The 23,673-nt window shown below is 40.8% G+C and overlaps 1 protein-coding gene across 1 annotated transcript; it reads left to right on the forward strand.

Annotated features, from left to right (window-relative positions):
• Positions 1 to 7,968: 7,968 nt before the first annotated feature.
• On the forward strand, positions 7,969 to 21,003 carry LOC124121008. Its single transcript, XM_048391893.1, has 18 exons — positions 7,969 to 8,116; positions 8,876 to 10,608; positions 11,204 to 11,269; positions 12,012 to 12,566; positions 12,945 to 12,991; positions 13,205 to 13,295; positions 13,850 to 13,899; positions 14,176 to 14,242; positions 14,485 to 14,543; positions 14,958 to 15,015; positions 15,552 to 15,664; positions 15,889 to 15,949; positions 16,731 to 16,780; positions 17,410 to 17,461; positions 18,153 to 18,268; positions 18,491 to 18,554; positions 19,311 to 19,370; positions 19,726 to 21,003. Exons 2-18 carry the CDS (start codon positions 10,335 to 10,337, stop codon positions 20,406 to 20,408), a joined length of 2,466 nt encoding a protein of 821 aa, XP_048247850.1. The 5' UTR covers positions 7,969 to 8,116; positions 8,876 to 10,334; the 3' UTR covers positions 20,409 to 21,003.
• The last annotated feature ends 2,670 nt before the right edge of the window (positions 21,004 to 23,673 follow it).

The raw sequence follows: 23,673 nt of genomic DNA on the forward strand, positions 1-23,673 counted from the left end.
AATCAAACAAACACACAAACTCCGACCTCAAGTCAATAAAACATCTATGGAATGAGTGAGTAATGAGTGAGTATGGTTTTACGCCGCTTTAAGCAATATTCCAGCAATATCATGGCGGGGGACACCAGAAATGGGCTTCACACATTGTACCCATGTCGGGAATCGAACCCGGGACTTCGGCGTGACGAGCGAACGCTTTAACCACTAGTCTACCCGACCGCCTTCTATGGAATGAACCAGGATGTCGTTGTACAAAACGATCTTAGCGCTAAGGTGATCCACCACCTTAACATAGACTTACGACAGTCGTAGTGCGACAGTTATTTTGTACAACGGCACCCTGGACGTCGTGTACGTCGACGAACAGCAGCGCTTCACCATCTGGAACAACTCTTCAACGCTCTGGAAGACGGATGGCTCTGGTGAGGTGAGGTGAGGTGAGGTGAAATGGGGTTTAACGCGCGTCCAAGATTATTGCACTTATATAGCGACGTGCATGTACGTGTGTGTGTTTGTGTGGCTGCTTGTACTAGTCCGGACTGATGCCGATTTATAGTGCTAGCTCACTGAGATACCATGTTGCAGTGTAACATGAATACCCCACTCAGACACAGTATACTGACTCAGAGCCGACCAGTCCTTGTTTTAGCCACTTAATGTCTTAGGGCGGATGCTCTACCGCTAGACCACGGAGGCGGTCGGCTCTGGATCCCAAAGACTATCATCTACAAGAACCCTCATCCACAACACCCACAGATGATGTCAGACAGTTGGGTACAACAAACAAACATAGCAATTGTCGCAACACTATTTAGAAGGGTTCTGTCGCTTTAAGCAGTATTCAAACATTTTAAGACCATACAAAATCTATTTCGGCAGATATTTGACATTATTTCTTTGGAAGATATTGTATAATTTGTTTAATTTACTCCAAGTCCCCTTCCAACATATATTTATTAATATGTAACTCTGTGGACATTGTTACATCCAGGTACTCATGAAAGGAAAATAAATGTCAATTCAATCTTAGTCATGAATATAAAACGATGAAGATACGCTTCCATCAAACAGAGCAAACTGTGCGTGTCTGCCTCATCAACATTTGACAATATAACACAGGACAGAGTCTTCTCGATCACTCTGCTCTTGCAATAAGCTTTGGAAAGCGCGTGTGATTTACATTATGTCTGCATTTATGTCCAGTCAGCTTGAGATAAACGTGATCTCAAAAATATTGAAATTGTACTCGAATGATGCCTTAAATTTTACAACTTAACAGTTAAAGGACAAACAATATAACATTAATTGCCATTAATTAGTTTACAACAACACTATAAAACCAGAAATATTCAAGGGATAAAATTACTTACCACTTATTTTTGTACTAATCTCTCAACTCTCTCGTCAGTTCTACCATCATCCCAATACCTGCAGTCGTGTGCTTGGCCCCCACAAGTCAGTGACGACATCAGTGTAGGGTGTCAAAGATACGCGTAACTCGCCCAACAGTTAATCGATACACTCCGTTATCAGTATACGGTGTTTAAAGGCCTTCGTCCCCATAAATAGTAGGCCTCTCTCAAACATGGCAGTGACAGTCATAACTTTTGTTATTGACATGGTTGAGCACTTTGGCTCCTGTTTTGAAAATATTAATATTTCTTGTGCACATTTGACCTCTCCTTATTCCCCGGGCCTCTGAGGGAAAATCAGTCAAAAAATACAAAATTCAATAAAACTTTCTTGTCATTCGTGTTTTGAAAAATAACATGAAAAATGTCAAAGAATGTCAAACTTCTTACGTTGAGCGAGTTCATCCGTTGAGGTTGTAAAGGGAGGAGGAGGTGGACAGGAACTTAAACGAGGCTGTGAAGGGAAAAAAATAAACGGAGCTGTGAAGGGAAAAACTTAAATAGGGATGTAAAGGGTAAATCTTCAACGGGGCTGTGCAGGGAAAAACTTAAATAGGGATATAAAGGGGAAGCGCTTAACGGGGCTGTGAAGGGAAAAACTTAAATAGGGATATAAAGGGGGTGCGCTTAACGGGGCTGTGCAGGGAAAAACTTAAATAGGGATGTAAAGGGGGAGCGCTTAACGGGGCTGTGCAGGGAAAAACTTAAATAGGGATATAAAGGGGAAACCTTCAACGGGGCTATGAAGGGAAAAACTTAAATAGGGATATAAAGGGGAAACCTTCAACGGGGCTGTGCAGGGAAAACTTAAAAAGGGATGTAAAGGGGAAACGCTTAACGGGGCTGTTCAGGTTAAAATGTAAACGAAACTGTGAAGGAAAGGTAGCCTGATCTTATCCTAACCCAGTACCACTGTCACACCAAGTGTCTCAGTCTGTGACTTCAGTGATAATTGACAAGATTGGTATCAATACAAGACACATTTGTTCTAGAAAAAGTGAGTAGTTGTTGAAAAAATTCTAGATGGTAACGTCAAAAGATGTGTCGTTCATACACTTATGAACGTCAATTTCGCGTTCATGTGACCGACCTTTCATCCAATGGAAAAGCCGTATTTCGTGTAAACTTCAAATTAAACATTTATGCATGTTTGTATGGATTATGGAAACTTAAATAGGGATATAAAGGGGGAGCGCTTAACGGGGCTGTGCAGGGAAAAACTTAAATAGGGATATAAAGGGGAAACCTTCAACGGGGCTGTGAAGGGAAAAACTTAAAAAGGGATATAAAGGGGAAACGCTTAACGGGGCTGTTCAGGTTAAAATGTAAACGAAACTGTGAAGGAAAGGTAGCCTGATCTTATCCTAACCCAGTACCACTGTCACACCAAGTGTCTCAGTCTGTGACTTCAGTGATAATTGACAAGATTGGTATCAATACAAGACACATTTGTTCTAGAAAAAGTGAGTAGTTGTTGAAAAAATTCTAGATGGTAACGTCAAAAGATGTGTCGTTCATACACTTATGAACGTCAATTTCGCGTTCATGTGACCGACCTTTCATCCAATGGAAAAGCCGTATTTCGTGTAAACTTCAAATTAAACATTTATGCATGTTTGTATGGATTACTATGAAATAGTGATGATACCTTGTGTTCGCGGAAAAGGTGAAATTACCCTGCCTCACCAGTGGCACCCGTCACAAACACATGGCAAGCCAAGGCAAGCGCTCACCTGAAAAAACACATCACGGTATAACACATAATACAAGTCAAATAAGGGATTAAATCGGTCATCATTTTTGTCATTGATGCGTCAAAATTGGAAATTGGCACCATGTGGACCATATAGCTTATTGAGTGAGTGAATGAGTATGGTTTAACGCCGCTTTTAGCAATATTCCAGCAATATCACGGCGGGGGACATTGTACCCATGTTGGGAATCGAACCCGGGTTTTCGGCGTGACGAGCGTGACGAGCGAACGCTTTAACCACTAGGCTACCCGATAAAGCTTATTGAAAGCTTTACTGAGGCCTTGAATGTTTTTACTCTGAATTTAACTTTTGAGCAAGAGTCACGTGACGCTGTTTCAAATCTAAGTGGAAATCCCTCTTGTCATAGAGTATTCTTGAGATGTCCTTGCCACCGTGAAGCGTTATGCAGAGATCTAAATATGAAACAGATGAGGCGGGTTCACTGATTGGTCACTTTTATTTCAAGGTCAGGTGGGTAAATCAGTCGGCTATTTGACCGCTATTGAATCTTGGCCAGATTCCCTTCTTTATGAAGCCAACCCGAGCAGAATTTCCGACCCATATGCATCAAGATACTACAGGCAAACGGGTAGCACCATTGGTGCCCGCTGGGATGTTTACTTCTTCCCTTAGGACCCGTGAAGATTCCGGGGTAGAAGAGGTCTTCAGCAACCCATGCTTGCCGTAAAAGACGACTATGCTTTTCGTAAGGACAAATTGCAACATTATGAAGCATAATTAATACATTCAACAATTTTATTTAGGACACCTTTTCCCCCAGTTACCCCCATCAGATGACAATCCCTTATCAAACATATCTTTTGGTATAATAATTATCACCCAAAAACAAGATCTCAGACTTTCAAAACTTTATGTCCGTTAGGTAAAGACATGTACTAGATGTAGCGACCCGTGAAGATCCGGGGTAGAACAGGTCTTCAGCAACCCATGCTTGCCGTAAAAGGCGACTATGCTTGTCGTAAGAGGCGACTAACGGGATCGGGTGGTCAGGCTCGCTGACTTGGTTGATGCGTGTCATCGATCCCAATTGCGTGGATCGATGCTCTTGATATTAATCACTGGATTGTCTGGTCCAGACTCGATTATGTACAGACCGCCGCCATATAGCTGGAATATTGCTGAGTGCGGCGTTAAAAAACTAACAAACCAAACTTCTTGCCTTAGTGTAGAAAATATCACATAGATGGAATCACCTTCCTCTTTCAGTTTTCTTTGTCTAAATTTAATCACATATTTCAAAATGTATAATTTTCAAGTAAAACATGAGAATGAAGGGGGTTGAATGGTTTGACAAATATTCATTTGTGCATAAGAATATATCTATATATGAGAGACGTTCACTACTTTTAAAACAGGAATAAGAGAGCGCCTTCATTAATTTTACTATAAGACGCGGGTAGAATAAGAGTTGTCGTCCTTGTCTGAAGTAGTTCTCGTGTTCATACGCGTATATGGAAACCTCTGAGAGGCATTCGTGACCAACTCGTGTTATTCCGGGACAAGCCGAATAGCGACTCGTGCCCCTCTCGTGGCCATTTTTGCGACCGGGTTCCGTCTTAGCGCAAACGGGCATAACAAGAACAATTGTCAATTCGTTGCGTAATGGTTCACATATATTTCCCCATATATTATATATATTTCAGATGCCTTTTAAAGCACATCGGGACGTGCGGAATTATACAGTATGATTGAACACATTTAACTGTGTCTTGGGTATATTTTTAGATGCAAGACATATGTAAAATCAAAAATTATTTCTGAGGGATTCTTTGACGAAGTACTTGAAATCATACGCGCACTCTGATTGGTTTGTCGTATTTTCGCACATAACATTCATCGATAGGGGGACGAGTCTTCTTGCAGGTTACGGAAAGGGGCGAGTGGTGACGAATGCTCTGAGAGGGTCACGAGTCTCCATTCGGCTTGTCCCGGAATGGCACGAGTTTGTCCCGAATGACATGATTCGTCCTCGTGACAAAGGACAGCCTGTACCGAAGGTATCTGCATTTCGATGACACAGATACTGATCGGTTATGTATTGTATAAAACAAGTTTGGTGACTAAACTTTTGAAGACACAGAAGAAAAAATATATTCACAGCTTTTACAGTTAAAGTGTCAAGTATTTTATTTGCTTAACATTTGCTCAAATGGCATTGTCTAAGAAAACACATTGCGAAAGAAGAACGTATAACCTACCTTTGAAGAGTGAGTGTGTTTGGTTTTACGACGCTTTTAGCAATATTCCAGCAATAATCACGGCGGGGGACACCAGAAATGGGCTTCACACATTGTACCCATGTCGGGAATCGAACCGGGTCTTCGTCGTGACGAGCGAACGCTTTAACCACTAGGCTACCCGACCGCCCCACCTTTGAAGAACATTGCCAGGTAGATTATATTGCTACTGACATTGACAATTTTTAATCAAAACTTATGTCACTGCCTGCAAGAATAACAGAAGTATAACTGATGAATGGCGCTTTAATAATGTTACTAACACTCTCACGTGAAAACCCAGTAATGAGCAAGGTACACCTGACAGGTATTACTTAAACCTGACCATAATGATGATGACATAAAACTAAGTGCACAGTAGACAGACACAGGAAGATTCGGGTCAGTACCGGTCTTCAGCAACCCATGCTCGTCTCCCCCCGTGACGATCCGGTCATAAATAGGTCTTTAACAACCATGATTGCCGTACGAGACGACTGTGCTTGTCATAAGAGGTAATTAACGGGATCGGAAAGTCAGGCACGTTGAGTTGGTTCAAGCATATCATTGTATCCCAATTGCGTAGATCGATGCTCATGATGTCAATCACTGGATTGTCTTGTCCATACAATTGGCTATTTAAAAACCGCTATCGTATAGCTGGAATATTTCTGAGTGTGGCGTTAAACAAACAAGAGGGCCATAGGGCCTGTATCGCTCACCTGGATATTTACACAATCATGTAACATAAAGATCTGAACCGTTTCCATGTGATGATCTAGGATAAATGATATTAAAGGTATCATTCTCTTCATAACAAACAAATGTATACAATGTATGTTTTTGATAGGGTGGTGATAATATCGGTTTGCATGTTATGGTCAAGGTTCTAACTCCTTTGGGAGTGCCGGACAGATGACCAGAAGGGACAGTCCCGTTAGCATATGTGCATTCCTCTCAGTGTCATATTCAAATTAGGTTTTGTTTGTTTGTTTGTTTGTTTGTTTGTTGTGTAACGCCAGACTCAGCAATATTCAAGCTACATGACGGCGTTCTATAAATAATCAAGTCTGGATCATACAATTCAGTGATTGATATTATGAGCATCGATCCACGCAATTGGGATCGATGACATGCATCAAGCAAGTCAGTGAGTCTGACCACCCGAGCCTCTTACGACAAGCATAGTCTTTTACAGCAAGAATGCGTTGCTGAAGACCTATTAGGACGGTTTCATAAGATGACCTTCTGAGGTGATCAAACATTAAACAAATAATTTTCTCGCTGTCAAATGATTGGCCATTTATGGTCCACATTCGTTCTGTAAAGTAAAGTGATAACATTTATTTATTCATAGCTGTTAATTAATCCTTGATAAATATGACGTCACGACATGGGAAGGTGGTGTTTTGTCTACTTAAGTACACAAGCCCATTTTCTTAGGTTGAATCACTTGTTTTCAGCCATTGTCCTGTAATATATCACATTTTCAGAAGATTTGGGATGTGTTTCCATTGTATTTTTCAAAGATTGAATATATAAATTAATTAATTTAATAATGTAAATGATATATGTTCTGCACAGGGAAATTGGTTACCATTTTAAAAATATTAGAAATTTTGAAAGTGAAAATACAATATCCTGAAATTGGCTTGCGTTTAATACACGAATCACTTCGGGCGTTTCACTCACTCACTCACTCACTCACTCACTCACTCACTCACTCACTCACTCACTCACTCACTCACTCACTCACTCACTCACTCACTCACTCACTCACTCACTCACTCACTCACTCACTCACTCACTCACTCACTCACTCACTCACTCACTCACTCACTCACTCACTCACTCACTCACTCACTCACTCACTCACTCACTCACTCACTCACTCACTCACTCACTCACTCACTCACTCACTCACTCACTCACTCACTCACTCACTCACTCACTCACTCACTCACTCACTCACTCACTCACTCACTCACTCACTCACTCACTCACTCACTCACTCACTCACTCACTCACTCACTCACTCACTCACTCACTCACTCACTCACTCACTCACTCACTCACTCACTCACTCACTCACTCACTCACTCACTCACTCACTCACTCACTCACTCACTCACTCACTCACTCACTCACTCACTCACTCACTCACTCACTCACTCACTCACTCACTCACTCACTCACTCACTCACTCACTCACTCACTCACTCACTCACTCACTCACTCACTCACTCACTCACTCACTCACTCACTCACTCACTCACTCACTCACTCACTCACTCACTCACTCACTCACTCACTCACTCTGGGCAGCAGGACAGCAATGCCTACTGACTTATAAACCAATAGTGACTCAAGAAAACACAAGAGGTTCACACAGTTCAACAAGTACTGAAATCTATCTATTCCCTTGCTACACGCCTCTCAGTGTATTGTGCAACCGGAAGACTGCCTCGACCAGACAGTAGGTATGTCTATCCCTGGAGGTAGTCAAGCGATTCAAAATTAAGTGGGGCAAAGTCTCTATTGAAATGTTGCTCCGGGGATCCTTTTTGTATAGTGTCCACGGTTGAATGAATTGTTGAATTACATATGTCAAGGTGTTTATTAGAGAGTGTCGCGTGTGGTGGTGACTTGAAACCTAAGCTACAGGAACCTACATGGCCACACAGCCAGGAGTTAGAGAGCAGATCTTCAAAACGTAAGTGTTCAGAGATTGTCCTAGTGTGCTTTTATCAAGAAGACAAGTCAGGGTATTCATGACACTCTTTTTCCGCCCAAAATTAATATGTTACAACAATGACTTGCAAATACATGTATGTAAGGTGAGGTGAAATTGGGTTTAACGTCGCGTCCAAGATTATTGTACTTATATAGCGACGTGCATGTACGTGTGTGTCTTTGTGTGGCTGCTTGTACCAGTCCGGACTGATGCCGATTTATAGTGCTAGCTCACTGAGATACCATGCCACAGTTTAACATGAATACCCCGGACCTTCCGCTCTCCGGGCGGACGCTCTACAACTAGACCACGGAGGCGGTCCTGCAAATATGTAAAGTAATTGACACCTAATTGTGTGTGAAATAGATCCTTAACGTGAAGGCATATGTATACCTATATGATATATTGTAATGCATACTTGTAATATATGCACAGATAAGTATATTCATTTACATCATTAATGTGAGCGTTAGTGACAATGGAAAACACCAGGATGTTTAAATATTTGAAGTACGTCACACACGTAAAACTGTCACATATGTCTACACATTATGATATTCTTAATATAATCAAAGTTTTACCATCAAATATGTCAAATAACATTGTTCACAAAAGCGTGTATATTTCATGTTTGGTAAATTTAATATAAACACGGAAATGGATAGATTTCATAATGTGAAGAATGGTATCATGCTTGTGTTTATTTGTTCAATAACTTGTATTTACATATATATGTAGGTACTGGTGTCTATGCCGTGAGTTCATATGAACCCACAGACAGACACAGATGTCAACAGAAGAGGATGCTACCCCATGTGACGTGTGCAGATCCATAGAAATTGAAATTGTAGGGAAAAACTCAGAACCAAATATCTTCGCACTACACATCGACATTGCTATATTTGGGTTGGAGGCAACAGATGGGAAGAAGGATAAAAGGTTGAAGGTTGTGCAGAAGGAAGTCAAACGGAAGAAGAAGAGGACACTAGATAAACTAGTGAAAATAGTATCAGCCTTACAGAACACTGATGGTGGATCAATATTGGTACATTTTATTGGACATGACCCAAGCGACAGATATCTTGGACATTTTGATGAACTTGTAACATTGCGCTTCACTGAATTAATTGGTGATAATGGTTTGTACGTAGATACATATACACGTCAGTGGATCAGTAACTGGATACAAACTTCAAATGAGAGCAAACATTTTCTACAAATAACAGTAGGGAAGACAAAGGGTGTATCAACTGTCGACTTTAACACAAAGGTATCCACTGATTGTGAAAAAACAAATCTGTCGGCGTTTACATTTTATGACCTCTTGTCCAAAAACGTCTCCAAGTACAGTCATTCACCTCAAAGCGCAAATATCACTGACTTGTCCTCCCTCAACGAATGCAGGACCACTGAACTGAAGGCTCTTGTAGCAGACAAAGTTGAAGAATTTGGAACTGATATTTCAAAGCTTGTTGGTTACATTTGGTATGACCTTAAACTAGGAGTCAATATTTCTTCAATGTCCAAAGTTGTTGGAGGGGGAAAGATTTTTGTTGGTATTGGAGAGACGACTGAGTATGTCAAATACCATTCTCTGGATCGTGATGACTTGCTCTACAAAATCAAGGTTCCAGAGATTCATGGATTTGAGCTGAAGATTGGGAAAGCAGATTTGCAGAACGGTATTCTTAATAAATACCAGTCAGATGTGTCTGTCATGTACCAAGATGGTACATTCTGCAATGATGTTGCAAACTTAGACATCATAGACGTCAAGTTTCATGACCTTCCAGATACATCTCCACCACGGTATGTGTTAGAAGTTGTGGTGAACTATTTTGAGGGCATTGTTTTCTTTGACAAGAGGGGTCCTCGAGCTTACAAAGTGCAAGATAACAAAATTGAGAGAATGCAGTGTAAGGAATGGGTGGAAAAACTAAGGCGCTATATCACGAGTTTTAAATAGTACGTGCCTGCTCAAGGACCGTGTGAACTATGTGATGCAGTGCACATTCACCGTCCTGTGCTACCCGTACATATTGTTTGACATACTGAAGGTAATGCACACCTAGTTATTTATGGAATCATATTTTACATGAAATGTTTTGGGTAGTGCGTTGCACTGCTTAAGAAGCGGATTTGGTTATGCTTGGACACATATTTCAATAGCCTGGATAACAACCAAGATCTGTTAAATATGTCATCAGATACATTCCTACCGTCGCCGTGTCAGTCAGATGAGGAACCTGTATCATCAGATACATTCCTACCGTCGCCGTGTCAGTCAGATGAGGAACCTGTATCATCAGATACATTCATACTGTCGCCGTGTCAGTCAGATGAGGAATCTGAATCATCAGATTCATATGTTTCTTCTCCTTATCAATCATCAGATGAGGACGCGCATCCTGAATGCATGGCAACACGTGTTGAGACGAACGTCTTACAACCAAAACATGACGTAGAAAGAGGTAATATTACTTTCAATACTGCATTCTTTTAGACGTACTTCTTGTCATTGTCATTGATGACACTATCTGCGAAGATCCGGGATAGAATAGGTCTTCAGGAACCCATGCCTGTCGTAAGAAGCGATTATGCTTGTCGTAATAGGCGACTCACAAATAGGGGGTCAGACTTGATTGATATATGTCATAGTATCCCAACTGCGTAGATCGATGCTCATAATGTCAATCGCTGGATTGTCTGGTCCAGACACGATTATTTACAGACCGCCGTTATATAGCTGAGTGCGCCGTTAAACAAATTATTGATGTCACAAGATAATCTGCCACCATAAACTTGCTTGAAAAACAAAGGCATTTCATTAAGTATTTAATGACATTCCATATTCGTTCCATGTGAAAAAAAAACCCATCGGTCTGCTGGCGGTCATCCGACTGTATAAATGTCCTGCCTTCACGTTCAAATGTTTGAGAATAACTGGCAGAATTTTAAGAGAATAACACAAAGTTTGGGTGTTTTGTTAATGTATCGAACAAACATACATATAACACATCGCATCTTACCAGGTAGTGCGTTTGATGACACTTCTTTATTATGCAGATGCCCATCAACAGTTTACACTGACAGAAGAGGAAACGGTAAAAATGACAAGTGATGAATTGAAAGGTATCTAAATCTACTACAAATCATTGCAAGATCATAATGGACCGACCATTTGATATTATTGTTTTTTAAGAAGGACACATTGCAACAATGTCATTTTTGTGGCAGCCAATCCTTTTTTCAACATTATAAAGCATAATTAATACATTCAACAATTTTATTTAGGACAGTTTTTCCCCCAGTTACCCCCATAAGATGACAATCCCTTATTAAACATATCTTTTGGTATAATAATTATCACTCAAAAACAAGATCTCAGATTTTCAAAACTCTATGTCCGTTTGGTAAAGACATGTACTAGATGTAGCGACCCGTGAAGTTCCGGGGTAGAAGAGGTCTTCAGCAACCCATGCTTGCTGTAAAAGGCCACTATGCTTGTCGTAAGAGGCGACTAACGGGATCGGGTGGTCAGGCTGACTGACTTGGTTGAAGCATGTCATCGATCCCAATTGCATGGATCGTTGCTCATGATATACATCACTGGATTGTCTGGTCCAGACTCGATTATTTACAGACCGCCGTCATATAGCTGGAATATTGCTGAGTGCTGCGTAAAACAACAAACCAACCAACCAAACCCACAACTAGATGTAGCCTGTATTCCTGCAATAGGTCAAATGGTGGCTGTAATATTACTGATGCAAAGTAAATTTTATCTCATTCACTGCAGTAGCTATATTTCAGAAACATGTCCTGATCATGAATACCCCTTTGCACTGTTCTAATTACACATATGGTTTTTCAGGGCTACACATCTATCCACAAGGATTTCGGGAGTTCTTAGCGTCATCTCACAAACATGTGGAAAAGGGCTTAGTTAAACTACTGAGTGATACACATACAGTTGTGTATGGAAACACCTGTGTTTTAGAAACGCTAAGCACAAAGCAGACACCGCCATCTTCCTTACTCTTTGATGTTTGCATTTTTAGGCCATCTCAGCCGTTACTTTTGATATCCGTGACCTCTCAACACGACTCCACAACTGTGTTATACAACTCTGCTCTAGCTCGTAAAGTGAAAACGTTCATGCGAAGAGAGATAAAACCCAATTTTAGTCTTGTCCATGGAGTTGTGGAGGAATCAGAATTCAAGTTAGAGGAGTCTCTGAGGTCACAAGTAAATGCCTTGGCAACACAGGCGATGTGGGTATCTCTTCCTCATTCACTCTTTATGGACCCTGCTCTATGTAAAATGATAACGGCAAACTTCATTGTTCATGTTCAACATGATACCTTTGACCAGTCAAAGGACGCGGGGAATGTACAACCAAGTCCTCCACAAATACAGGAGGCAAAACGTAAGTTCGACAAACAAGTGTAATCTCCGCTTACTCGAACTACAGTAAACTACGGTTATAACGAACTCAAAGGGACTACTAATTTTAGTTCGTTATAACCGTAGTTCGTTATAAGCATATATACAGCATAACTACAGTAAATAGTCGGGACCAAAAAGTAAGTTCGTTATATCCGTCAGTTCGTTGTAAGCGTGTTCGTTATAACCGTAGTTTACTGTACCTCTTTCTTAAAACGACTCCAGGTACTATCTAGATTGGATCTATGGGATTGTATAAACGTTTATATGTCTAAAACGTTTATGTGACTAAAACGTATATTTGAATAGTTTGTGTGCAATAGAAAATTCTTACTTACATGTTGTTTCATTCGTATTTCAGCCTTGTGCGGGAACGAGTTTAATTTGAAAGAGGTCATGCAATGCAAAGTAAGATTGACCAGCGTTATGTTAGATTTTGTAAAAGATTAAAAGTCACCAAATGAAAAATCATTTTGAAAAGATTACGAGTAAAAAAATTCAAAAGGGAGCTGTAAGCAACTAAACCCTTTCCACAAAGGTTGCGTTGTGTTAAAATGTATTATCAGATGCAGCATTCATCTTCAGTATCCTGAATGAAAGTGCTGTTCATATCTATTTCAGGAACAGCTACAAATGAATCAGTCATGGCTCAAACAGACAGAACCATCGCGTGCAAGAGTCAGTTCGGAAGAGACTGAGTTTAATCCACACGGTAACACTACCTTTTCATTTCCCCTTTCCCCAATGACAATTGAAGTAAATAAAGGATTACGTCTTCAAAAGGCATTTAGAAGTGATACTGATAAGGAAGAGAATTTATGGATGTCAACTTCTTTATCATTTCTCATTCATAAATTCTCTTCCTTAATAAAGTTGGTCGCACTCAGCAATATTCCAGCTATATGACGGCGGTCTGTAAATAATCGAGTCTGGACCAGACAATCCAGTGATTGACATCATGAACATCGATCTACGTAATTTGGATCGATGACATGCATAAACCAAGTCAGCGAGCCTGACCACCCGATCCCGTTAGTCACCTCTTACGACAAGCATAGTCGCCTTTTACGGCAAGCATGGGTTGCTGAAGACCTATTCTATCCTCAATAAAAGATAAGTTAAGAAACTATAGCTTTACTGTAATGTAATATGTGTGTGTGTGTGTGTGTGATTGTGTGTGTGTGTGTGGTTTGATGTCAGCCTTACTTACAATTTGAGTTGGTTCATGCTATACACAAGCTGCACTGCGCAAATATAATATTTCAGATATTGAACAACTCGGAGACATCGTGTACCATCTTGGAGTCTTTGAAAGGGTAACTTTGCTAGAATTAGATAACTTCCCATTCAATGCACAAGTAGTATACACCGTGTGTGATACAGAGTAAACTCATCTGGGAACCTTGTTCGTGTCATATTTGTGTTTTGTTTGTCAAAATGTTCTTTGAAATGATTAAATGAAATATTCCAAATAGCAGAAGCCTATATTATATGACACCGCAATGCAGACGTGGTCTGAAAGTAATTTTATGTATGCCTTAGGTTATTTTGAAAAGAATGAATCTTTCAAAATGCCTTTTTTTGTATTTCAGAAAGACGTTGGGGGACCTAAATGTCCCGAACAAACAAGCAGGTCAACCAACCCGTGTGTCTTCCATGGTAAGAAACACAGCTATAGTGAGTGAATAGGATTTCACGCCGCGTTTAGCAATATTCCAGCAATATCACGGCAGGGGACACGATAAACTTCACCTATTGTACTTGGTGTGGGGCATTGAGGCCGGGCCTTTTGAGTGACGAGCGAACGTTTTATTAACAAGGCTACCCCACCGCTGTAACTTAACAACAAAATAATTAATTTTCAAACACTCTTTTTAATAATCAGATTGATTCTATTTCAGATCCTATGATGCAGATGGTGTATATTCTGAGTGGGATGACTCTGGGTGGAGCTGATGAGGTAGTATAATTTGATAAGGGTGTTGTATATATATATGAAAGGTGTTTTCATAAAGCTTATGTTTATGTGCTGAACCAAAATAAGGGGCGGTCGGGTAGCCTAGTGGTTAAAGCGTTCGCTCGTCACGCCGAACACCCGGGTTCGATTCCCGACATGGGTACAATGTGTGAAGCCCATTTCTGGTGTCCCCCGCCGTGATATTGCTGGAATATTGCTAAAAGCGGCGTAAAACCATACTCACTCACTCACTCACTGAACCAAAATAACAAAATGTGTCACTGAATGGAATGTAGATGGGGTTTCCGTATAGAATTATTAACTGTTGTATTTTTTAAGAAAAGATTCTATTTTTTTTAATTCTTGTTCATTATTGATTATTGACGTTTCTTCAATAGCAATACTGCTGTTTTACAGATACCTGACATGGCTGAGGATTCGTTGGTCAGTTCCTGTGGAAGCAAGATTTTATTGTGCAAGTAGAAAATTAGCTGTCTAAAACTCCTTAGAGAACCACGAAGATAACTGTGAAATGCTTCCTGAAGCATAGCATACTACTGGAAAAAAAGACGGTGCAAATCGATTTGTTTAATTTGTGTTCGTACTTAATTAATCACCACCGTTGCTTGTTGACGAGACCGCCTCCGTGGTCTAGTGGTAGAGCGTCCGCTCGTAAGAGCGTTAGGTCCGGGGATCGATCTCCGAACGCGTCATACCAACAGACGTTAAACGATGGTATTTGTTGTTACCCTGTCTGGCGCTTGGGCTAAAACAAGGACTGGTCGGCTCGTAGTTAGTATGTATACCTGTTAAAGGAAAACGCTTTACCGTTAGTTTTCATACACTACTTTACAGTTATGTCAACAAAAGGTACAAAATGCATCAGTTTTCCAAAAGAAAATGTGATATACATATATTTTTAAAGACCTGTTATTGTTATGGTCTAATCAAACTTCAAATATATGTGATGTATATATTTTGCAATGTGGTCGGTTTCTATTCTGACGACAGTGCATGGTGATGATGACGCATTGCCCACAGATGAAGACAAGGGGCTGCAGAGGCTCATGGTTGTTTTGTCGAAGATTGATTGGATTGTTCTCTGGAGACGTCTCAGACGCCTGGTGAGATGTGTATTTATATAGACACGCATATTAGCGAGGAGTCTTTGTGCTCAGTAATCCGATGATTGATACCATATAATCTAGTGAAGAAACCATATATTTGTGAATAAGCGCACCGATTTCGACCAAATGTATTTTCTGACTGAGTCTTCTAAAGGACCCATTGACCCATCTATTCTCAATATATCCAACTTATTTTAACATCATGCTTTTCTGGTGGATAGGTGATGAACACCAAGAAGGAAATTATTCATCTACAAGCTAAAGTGGAATACTTACAACAATGTATGTATGTTTTCGTTCTTGCATTAAGAAGTTGGTTTGATGAAGTCTTATGGATAAGGGGGGCACGGGTGGCCCAGTCGTCTAAGGCGCCGGTAGAATAGTTCTTCAGCAACCCATGCTTGCTGTAAAAAGCGACCATGCTTGTCGTAAGAGGCGACTAACGGGATCGGGTGGTCAGGCTCGCTGACAAGGTTGAAGCATGTCATCGATCCCAATTGCGTGGATCGTTGCTTATGATATCAATCCCTGGATTGTCTGGTCCAGACTCGATTATTTACAGACCGCAGTCATATAGCTGGAATATTGCTAAGTGCGGCGTTGAACAACAAACAAGCCAAGCGACCAACTTTATCAAGGAAGAGAATTTATGGATGAGGTATAATAAAGAAGTTGACATCTTTGTTGACATCCATAATTCTCTTCCTTATGAGTTAAACAACAAACAAACTTTTACCACAAGCATAGTCGCCTTTTAAGGCAAGCATGGGTTGCTGAAGACCTATTCTACCCCGAATCGTCACGGGTCCCCACCTGATATGAACAGGTTGCTTCAGCAAACCGAATCAAGATACCAGCGTAATTCAAAACAATTTCATCATTGTAAAGCTGCCTGCCTACTTTGATTAGGCGAAAGTTGCTTGACCCACACGTCCAAGCATCACTGGACATGTGACATTAGTTTCTTGCGCCACCTTGTAATGTTGAGAACCCATCGATAGCTGTGTCGTGTATTTTTCTCTACAAAACGGAAATTCTTACTGACATGTGTCTCGTGTTTTAGTGCTACAAGACAACACCAGTTTGAACCAGAGCAGCTCCAGAAAGACTAAAGTAAGCATTGTGACTGAATAATGAAGGCAAATGTCCAAACAGCTGAAATACATATTTTTCTTCCTCATATAAAGCAAATGGTCTATACAATGGTCTTGTGAATCGTGATTATATTGACTTAACTACTTAGCAGTGATAACTCTCCGCATGCCTATTGTGTAATTCCTATTCTTTGAATGACATTGTTATATGCTTGTTACAACTGCTGCTCAATAAACTGTGTCTGTGCTTATATTCAAGTTGGTATTTCCGCTATCCAAAGTGTGCAGTGAGTATTATTGTTGGATAGTCATTTGGAGACATGAATGTTAAGTTAATTAATGCGACCAAAGACCACTCGCATTTTTCGCATTTTATTCACGCTCGCATTAATTTCAAGATTAACAGCATATATTAAACATGATTATGCTGTTGTGCAAAATTTGATATAGATTAGGGAGACAAGTATGAAAAGAGGTGCAGATGTATGTGTTTGTGTTATATCATTTTCATGTCAATGTGTTATACCATTTTTAAATCAATAATACCATGCACAACAAACGTTTGTCAATGACAATTATGTCATCTACTTTCTATTACCTCTTTACGTCACCACGTCAATGTTTCAATTCCCTGGTATTGTTATTCAGATTCCTGGAAGAAAGATCCCTGATGCTGATGCTGAAAACAAACCATTCTTTGGTAAGACGAAATATCAACCACTTCCCTCAAGAAGGTTGATTGGTTGGTTGGTTGGTTGTTTTACGCCGCACTCAACAATATTCCAGCTATATGACGGCTGTTTGTAAATAATCGAGTCTGGACCAGACAATCCCGTGATTAACATCATGAGCATCGATCCACCCAATTGGGATCGATGACATGTATGTACAAAGTCAGCGAGCCTGACCACCCGATCCCGTTAGTCGCCTTTTACGACAAGCATAGTGAGCATAGTCACCTTTTACAGCAAGTATGGGTTGCAGATTGGGGGGTACCAAACCTAAGGCACCGAGAACAATGGGTAGTCGGACAACTTGGTACTTGGGATGCAAGCGTGACATTTCGAAAGCGAGGTCCGCATGTTTGCCATGTGTTTTCTAAATCTTGTCAATCACATAAGTGTTTAAAGGGACAGTGAATACACTTCAATTATATAAATGATTTCATTGGATTATCAAAAAGTACAAGATCAGGTTTGTTGGCCTGGATAGGCCCGAGGCTGTGTACGGGTCTAGTCCAAAGAATTTTGTATTTATCATTTTCCATGACGCCTTCTACATATTCTGGGTTGTACAATGGATGGACCTCTGTGTCAAAACAACAAGCATGGCGCAGACGGTAATTAAATGATGATGATTATGACTATGATTATGATTATTTTTAATTTTAGTGCACCGCCTTACTGAAGACAAGTGTCGTTTGGCGACAAGATGTCAAGTTCATCAGCTGAGACAGTTTCAACAGGGAATACTGAGACACAAACACATGTTTGAGATAATAAGACATGTAAGAATGCTGTGTGACATCATACAAATAGTATTTATGAAAACAGGGATACTTAATTTAATCATTTTCATATTCTTAGACCAGATCATACGTTAATGTTTTTTTTATACTTACAAACATAATTGACTCAAGTACCGAATCAGCAGATGACATTCATCGTGTAAGGCAATAATATGTATCAGTATACATGTACAATGACACATGTTTTATCTCTGATTTTAGGGAATCCATGCTGATACAGACAGACGCACTTGTCTGCAAACACGTGAAACTGTCCTGGAGAAAGGTAGTCCCGTTATATTGTACTGCTCAGTATGTCAGACAGAAATAGACATTACCCAAACGTATATGTAGTATCAGAATTAGCCTTGCTCCAAGGCTGTACTGAATGAGAGTCTATGGTTGTACAGTAATTCTCGCCTTAAAATAGGCAAGTCTACATACGTGGACAGTACTGGTCTCTTACAGGGACAACTTGTTCTTATTATGTATATAATCTACAAAGTGTGATTTAAACTAATAATTATTTTCTTAGAGACTTGTGCAAGTCTATAGTAGCAGCACTGCTCTAATACATGGGTCATTGGTCTAATGGTAGAGCGTCCGCCCGGGGTTCGATCCCCGGCCGCGTCATACCAAAAGACGTTAAAAGATGGTACTTGTTGTTACCCTGTCAGGCGCTCGGCATAAAGGGGCTAAAACAAGGACTGGTCGGCTCGTAGTCAGTATACTGTGTCTGAGTGGAGTATTCATGTTAAACTGCGGCATGGTATCTCAGTGTGCCAGCACTATAAATCGGCATCACTCCGGACTAGTACAAGCAGCCACACAAACCCAAGTTCACCTCACCTTATTATGTATATAAACTAGAAAGTGTGATTTAAACTAATAATTATTTTCATAGAGACTTGTGCAAGTCTATATTAGCAGCATTGCTCTATTACATGGGTCATTGCGATTTGCTTGAACCTTAAGTTTGAAAAAAGATGAATGAGAAAACTGCTGGAACTCTTGTTTTCAGCATCATTTTGTTCTGTTTCAGATTATGGGTGTGTCCATATGTTTGGAGAAGTCGGCTCACCACGAGCTTACCATGTTGTGTGTAGGTATTTCTATGTTTTACAGTTGTTATATTATTAGTATGGTAAACGTTGAATAGTGATCTTCTACTTCATCTTTGGGACGTCTAACATTGTAAAATTCATTTATCCACCGTCGTCAGAGGGTTATTGCCTGATAAACTTTGCGGATATTAATGTAACTATTCCAAACTGGTATTTGTTTAGATACAGCTGTTTAATAAACAGGTCCTACATTACACTTTGCATTTGTTAAGATACGGCTGTATAATTTACAGGTCCTAAATAACACTTTGTATTTGTTTAAATACAGCTGTATAATTTACAGGTCCTAGTTTACACTTTGTATTTGTTTAAATACAGCTGTTTAATTTACAGGTCCTACATTACACTTTGACACGAGTCTGGTAAACACAATGTATTGTGACGTGACTCGTGGATGCGAACTGGTGAACACGTCGTCCTTCAACACAAGTGAACACAACGATGCCACCCGACTACAGAACTACAGTGGTACCAGAAGCTCAACTGCCATCCCGCTCCACCCACCCACCTCTATGCTCCCTGGGCCTCAGTACTGGGAGTGTCACACCAGGGTGACACCCAGAAAGCCTATCGGTGCCTGGCTGACTCTGCTGGAGGTCGGTGTTTGTGAAGAGTCCCAAGTGGACACTGGCGTGTGGCTGTACTCGCGGCCCCGCTCATGGAGTGTCCGTGTAGGGGGTTGTTCCTGGCATCGGTCTTCAATCTGCACTTTTGTATATGACGGAGAGCAAAATGTTCACTGTACCCTTGACACTATGTGTAATACACCCGACACCTCAGACTATATTTCGTATGGTGTCGTGCTGGATGTGGTGAGGGGCAGACTTGCGTTCATTGATCTGAACAGGGTCGCTGTTCTATCGATGATCGATGTTGAGTTTGGAGAAGCACTCTGTCCAACGTTTGGTGTTGGGCCCTGGTCAAACGAGTACAGTATCAGAATGAAGTTAATCAGTGGGAAAAACATCAAACTCACCGAGAGCAAGAAATCTCTCATACACAAAGTACTATCCTGAACATCAAAGTTAAATATTGGTAGCACGTGTCATGAAGGCAAATGTGTTCCAAGTTCACTTCAGCATCTGAGAAAAATGTTTCAGAGGAATGATCCCTGAAAAGCAAACAGTAAATGTTTGAACCCTGGACCCCAGTTCGTCTAGTCCATACATTAGAGCTTCGATGCTCATGGGGGCGGTCGGGTAGCCTAGTGGTTAAAGCGTTCGCTCGTCACGCCGATGACCCGGGTTCGATTCCCGACATGGGTACAATGTGTGAAGCCCATTTCTGGTGTCCCCTGCCCTGATATTTATGGAATATTGCTAAAAGCGGCGTAAAACCATACTCACCCACTCACTCGATGCTCATGATGTCAATCACTGGATCGTCTAGCCGAGACTCGATTAATTACAGACCGCCAACACACAGCTGGACTATTGTGAGTGAGTGAGTTGGGTTTAACGCCGCTTTTAACATTATTCCAGTAAGAGAAAGGGCTGGAAAGACTCAGGGTGAATGCTGACCTTGGGTACAGAAAACACCACCTTCCCATGTCGTGACGTCATATTGATCAAGGAATAATCAACAGCTATGAATAAAGAAATGTTATCGCTTTACTTGTGTTGTCCACAGAACGAATGTGGACCATAATTGGCCAATCATTTGACAGCGAGAAAATCATTTTTGTAATGTTTGATCACCTCACAAGGTCATCTTATGAAACCGTCCTAATAGGTCTTCAGCAACGCATTCTTGCTGTAAAAGACTATGCTTGTCGTAAGAGGATCGGGTGGTCAGGCTCGCTGACTTGCTTGATGCATGTAATCGGTCCCAATTGCATGGATCGATGCTCATGATATCAATAGCTGGATTGTCTGGTCCAGACTCGATTATTTACAGACCGCCGTCATATAGCTGGAATATTGCTATATTCTGACCACCCGATCCCGTTAGTCGCCTCTTTCGACAAGCATAGTCGCCTCTTGCGGCAAGCATGAGCTGCTGAGGACCTATTCTTCCCCGGATCTTCACGGGTCTCATTGATAAGTATGAATAAACAGACAACCTCAATTCTAGAGAATAACCAGTCTCGATTTTCCAACGAAACAGATTCCATTAGGCGTAAAAGGCAAAATGGCAGTGAAAAGTGAGTGAATGAACAGGGCTTGAGATTAGACAAAAACATCAGGTGTGCCCGAGGGCAGTAGGCCTGTTTTTCTGGTGTGCCATTGTCAGTTTAGGTTTGCCGGTCCTATATTACCCAATAATTATAACAAAAGGCAGCTGATCCATCATCTTCCCGAGGCAAGAGAGTTAACTGACTTTAAAAGTCCAGTTTCCACGAGGAACATTTAGAGTTCTTTTACTTTTCTTTCGACTGTTCCATGTTTCACAAATATAGAATCTACCGATCATCTGATATGTGTTTAACTACAGTCAACACGAAGAACTGTATTTTTTCGGTTCATTGAGGTATGAATCGAAAAACCGATGTGCAAACTGTATGAATCCGCGTAGCGGATTCTTACAAAAGTTTGCACATCGGTTTTTCGATTCATACCTCAATGAACCGAAAAAAATATACAGTCAATGCTTATAATTAAATTCGACAACGTTAAACATGTTTTATCTACAATAGTTTAACCCAAAACAGTTGCATATATCAAAACAGACAAAAATGACGACATTGATAAACATTCCAGGTGTAGGAATATATACAGTGGCGTGACATGAATCAGGTGATCGTTTAATTTATGCACATAACTTGACACGCCTACACAGTCAGTAGCCAATCAACGGAGAGTGGGATTAAAACAATGTTCATTAGACCTGTCAATTAAGGCAAGAGGCAAAAAGAACTGCAACAGTCAGACTGTAACGAACCGGAAGAAATATGTCGACCGAGAGAAAGCGGCTGTTTCAAATTACATGGTCATTTACTGCGTGATTCAAACATTACTTCCCTGATTACGGTAAAACTCAGTTAGAGAAATGCTAGTTAGACATGAAACCCGAAGACATGAAAGTTGAACCGAGACGAGCGGGAAAAAAACAGGCGAGAGAGCCTGCACGTTTGCTGTTTCATTCGTTTTCGGTTTCAAACGGTTGTTTGGAAAATGAATATGCATGAAAGTCGCTAAATGTCCTGTGCATGACGATACACGTCTGCAGAAAGGGAATTCCCTCGAATATTGGGATTCCCCGACATTCCGCAGTAATAAAAGTAGTGCGCCGCGGTGGGCGTGGCTTAATTTTTTACATTCATTGGGAAATGAATGCAATAACACGTGACCAATTCAGCTAATCAGAATGCAGGAATTTCCATGAACACAACAAAAATTTAATTATTTCCGTTTGAACCGCAAATTTGCAATATTCGTGATATTCCGTTAAAATACGGAAAGAAGCGAGTACATTCAAATGTTCTTCGTGCAATCATGAACATCTCGTCAAAAGCTTGTAAGCTACAGTCAACGGAAACCATCGAAAAATGCCGATTGATTTACAACAGGAAGTCGTTCAGCGATTCTGTAAGTACCCCACTGAGATACCATGTTGAACATGAATACACAACTTATACACAGTGTACCGACTCTCAGTCGACCAGTCCTTGTTTTAGCCCCTTAACGCTACGCAGGGAAATAAAAGTACCATCTATCAAGGTCAGGGTTTCAAACCGCCAACCTTCCTCTCTCCAAGCAGACGTTCGATTCAGTAGACCATGAAGGGGGTCGTGGCCAAAGATAAAATTGACGTGAATCTGGAATGCTGACATTCGACCAGCAGAATCTGCCAGCATATAGCCCACAGAATTCACAGGAAACTGCGCCTCTACACTAAACACGAGAATGGGTCGCATGTATGACACTCCCCAACAAACACATGCACAGTGTATGTTATGTTTGTTTGTTGCATCAATAAAACCCCACCAGTTATCAGATGTTACAACTGTTTGTTTGGTTGGTTTGTTTTTTGTTTAACTCAGCACTCAGCTGTATGACGACGGTCTGTAAATTATCAAGTCTGGACCAGACAATCCAGTGATTGACATCATGAGCATTGATCCATGCAATTGGGATACGATGACATGCATCAACCAAGTCAGCGAGCCTGACCACCCGATTCGTTAGTCGCCTCTTACAACAAGCATAGTCTCATTTTACGTCAATCATAGTCGCCTCTTACAACAAGCATAATGTCTGCAGTGGCTAGTGAACAGTGTGTTGCCCTCAGTATTTGAAGAGTGCTGATCATCAACTACTTCAACAACCAGGAAGGTTATTC

Source organism: Haliotis rufescens, unplaced genomic scaffold, assembly GCF_023055435.1.
Source record: "Haliotis rufescens isolate VD_foot unplaced genomic scaffold, xgHalRufe1.0.p SCAF_101, whole genome shotgun sequence".
Classification (NCBI taxonomy): domain Eukaryota; kingdom Metazoa; phylum Mollusca; class Gastropoda; order Lepetellida; family Haliotidae; genus Haliotis; species Haliotis rufescens.

Bases quoted from the DNA above. Each gene is read 5' to 3' on its own strand.
- LOC124121008 (XM_048391893.1), top strand. From the start codon at position 10,335: ATGTCATCAGATACATTCCTACCGTCGCCGTGTCAGTCAGATGAGGAA. The intron at 10,609-11,203 runs GTAATATTACTT...TTTATTATGCAG, and splicing joins AAAACATGACGTAGAAAGAG to ATGCCCATCAACAGTTTACA. The intron at 13,296-13,849 runs GTAACACTACCT...ATAATATTTCAG, and splicing joins GACTGAGTTTAATCCACACG to ATATTGAACAACTCGGAGAC.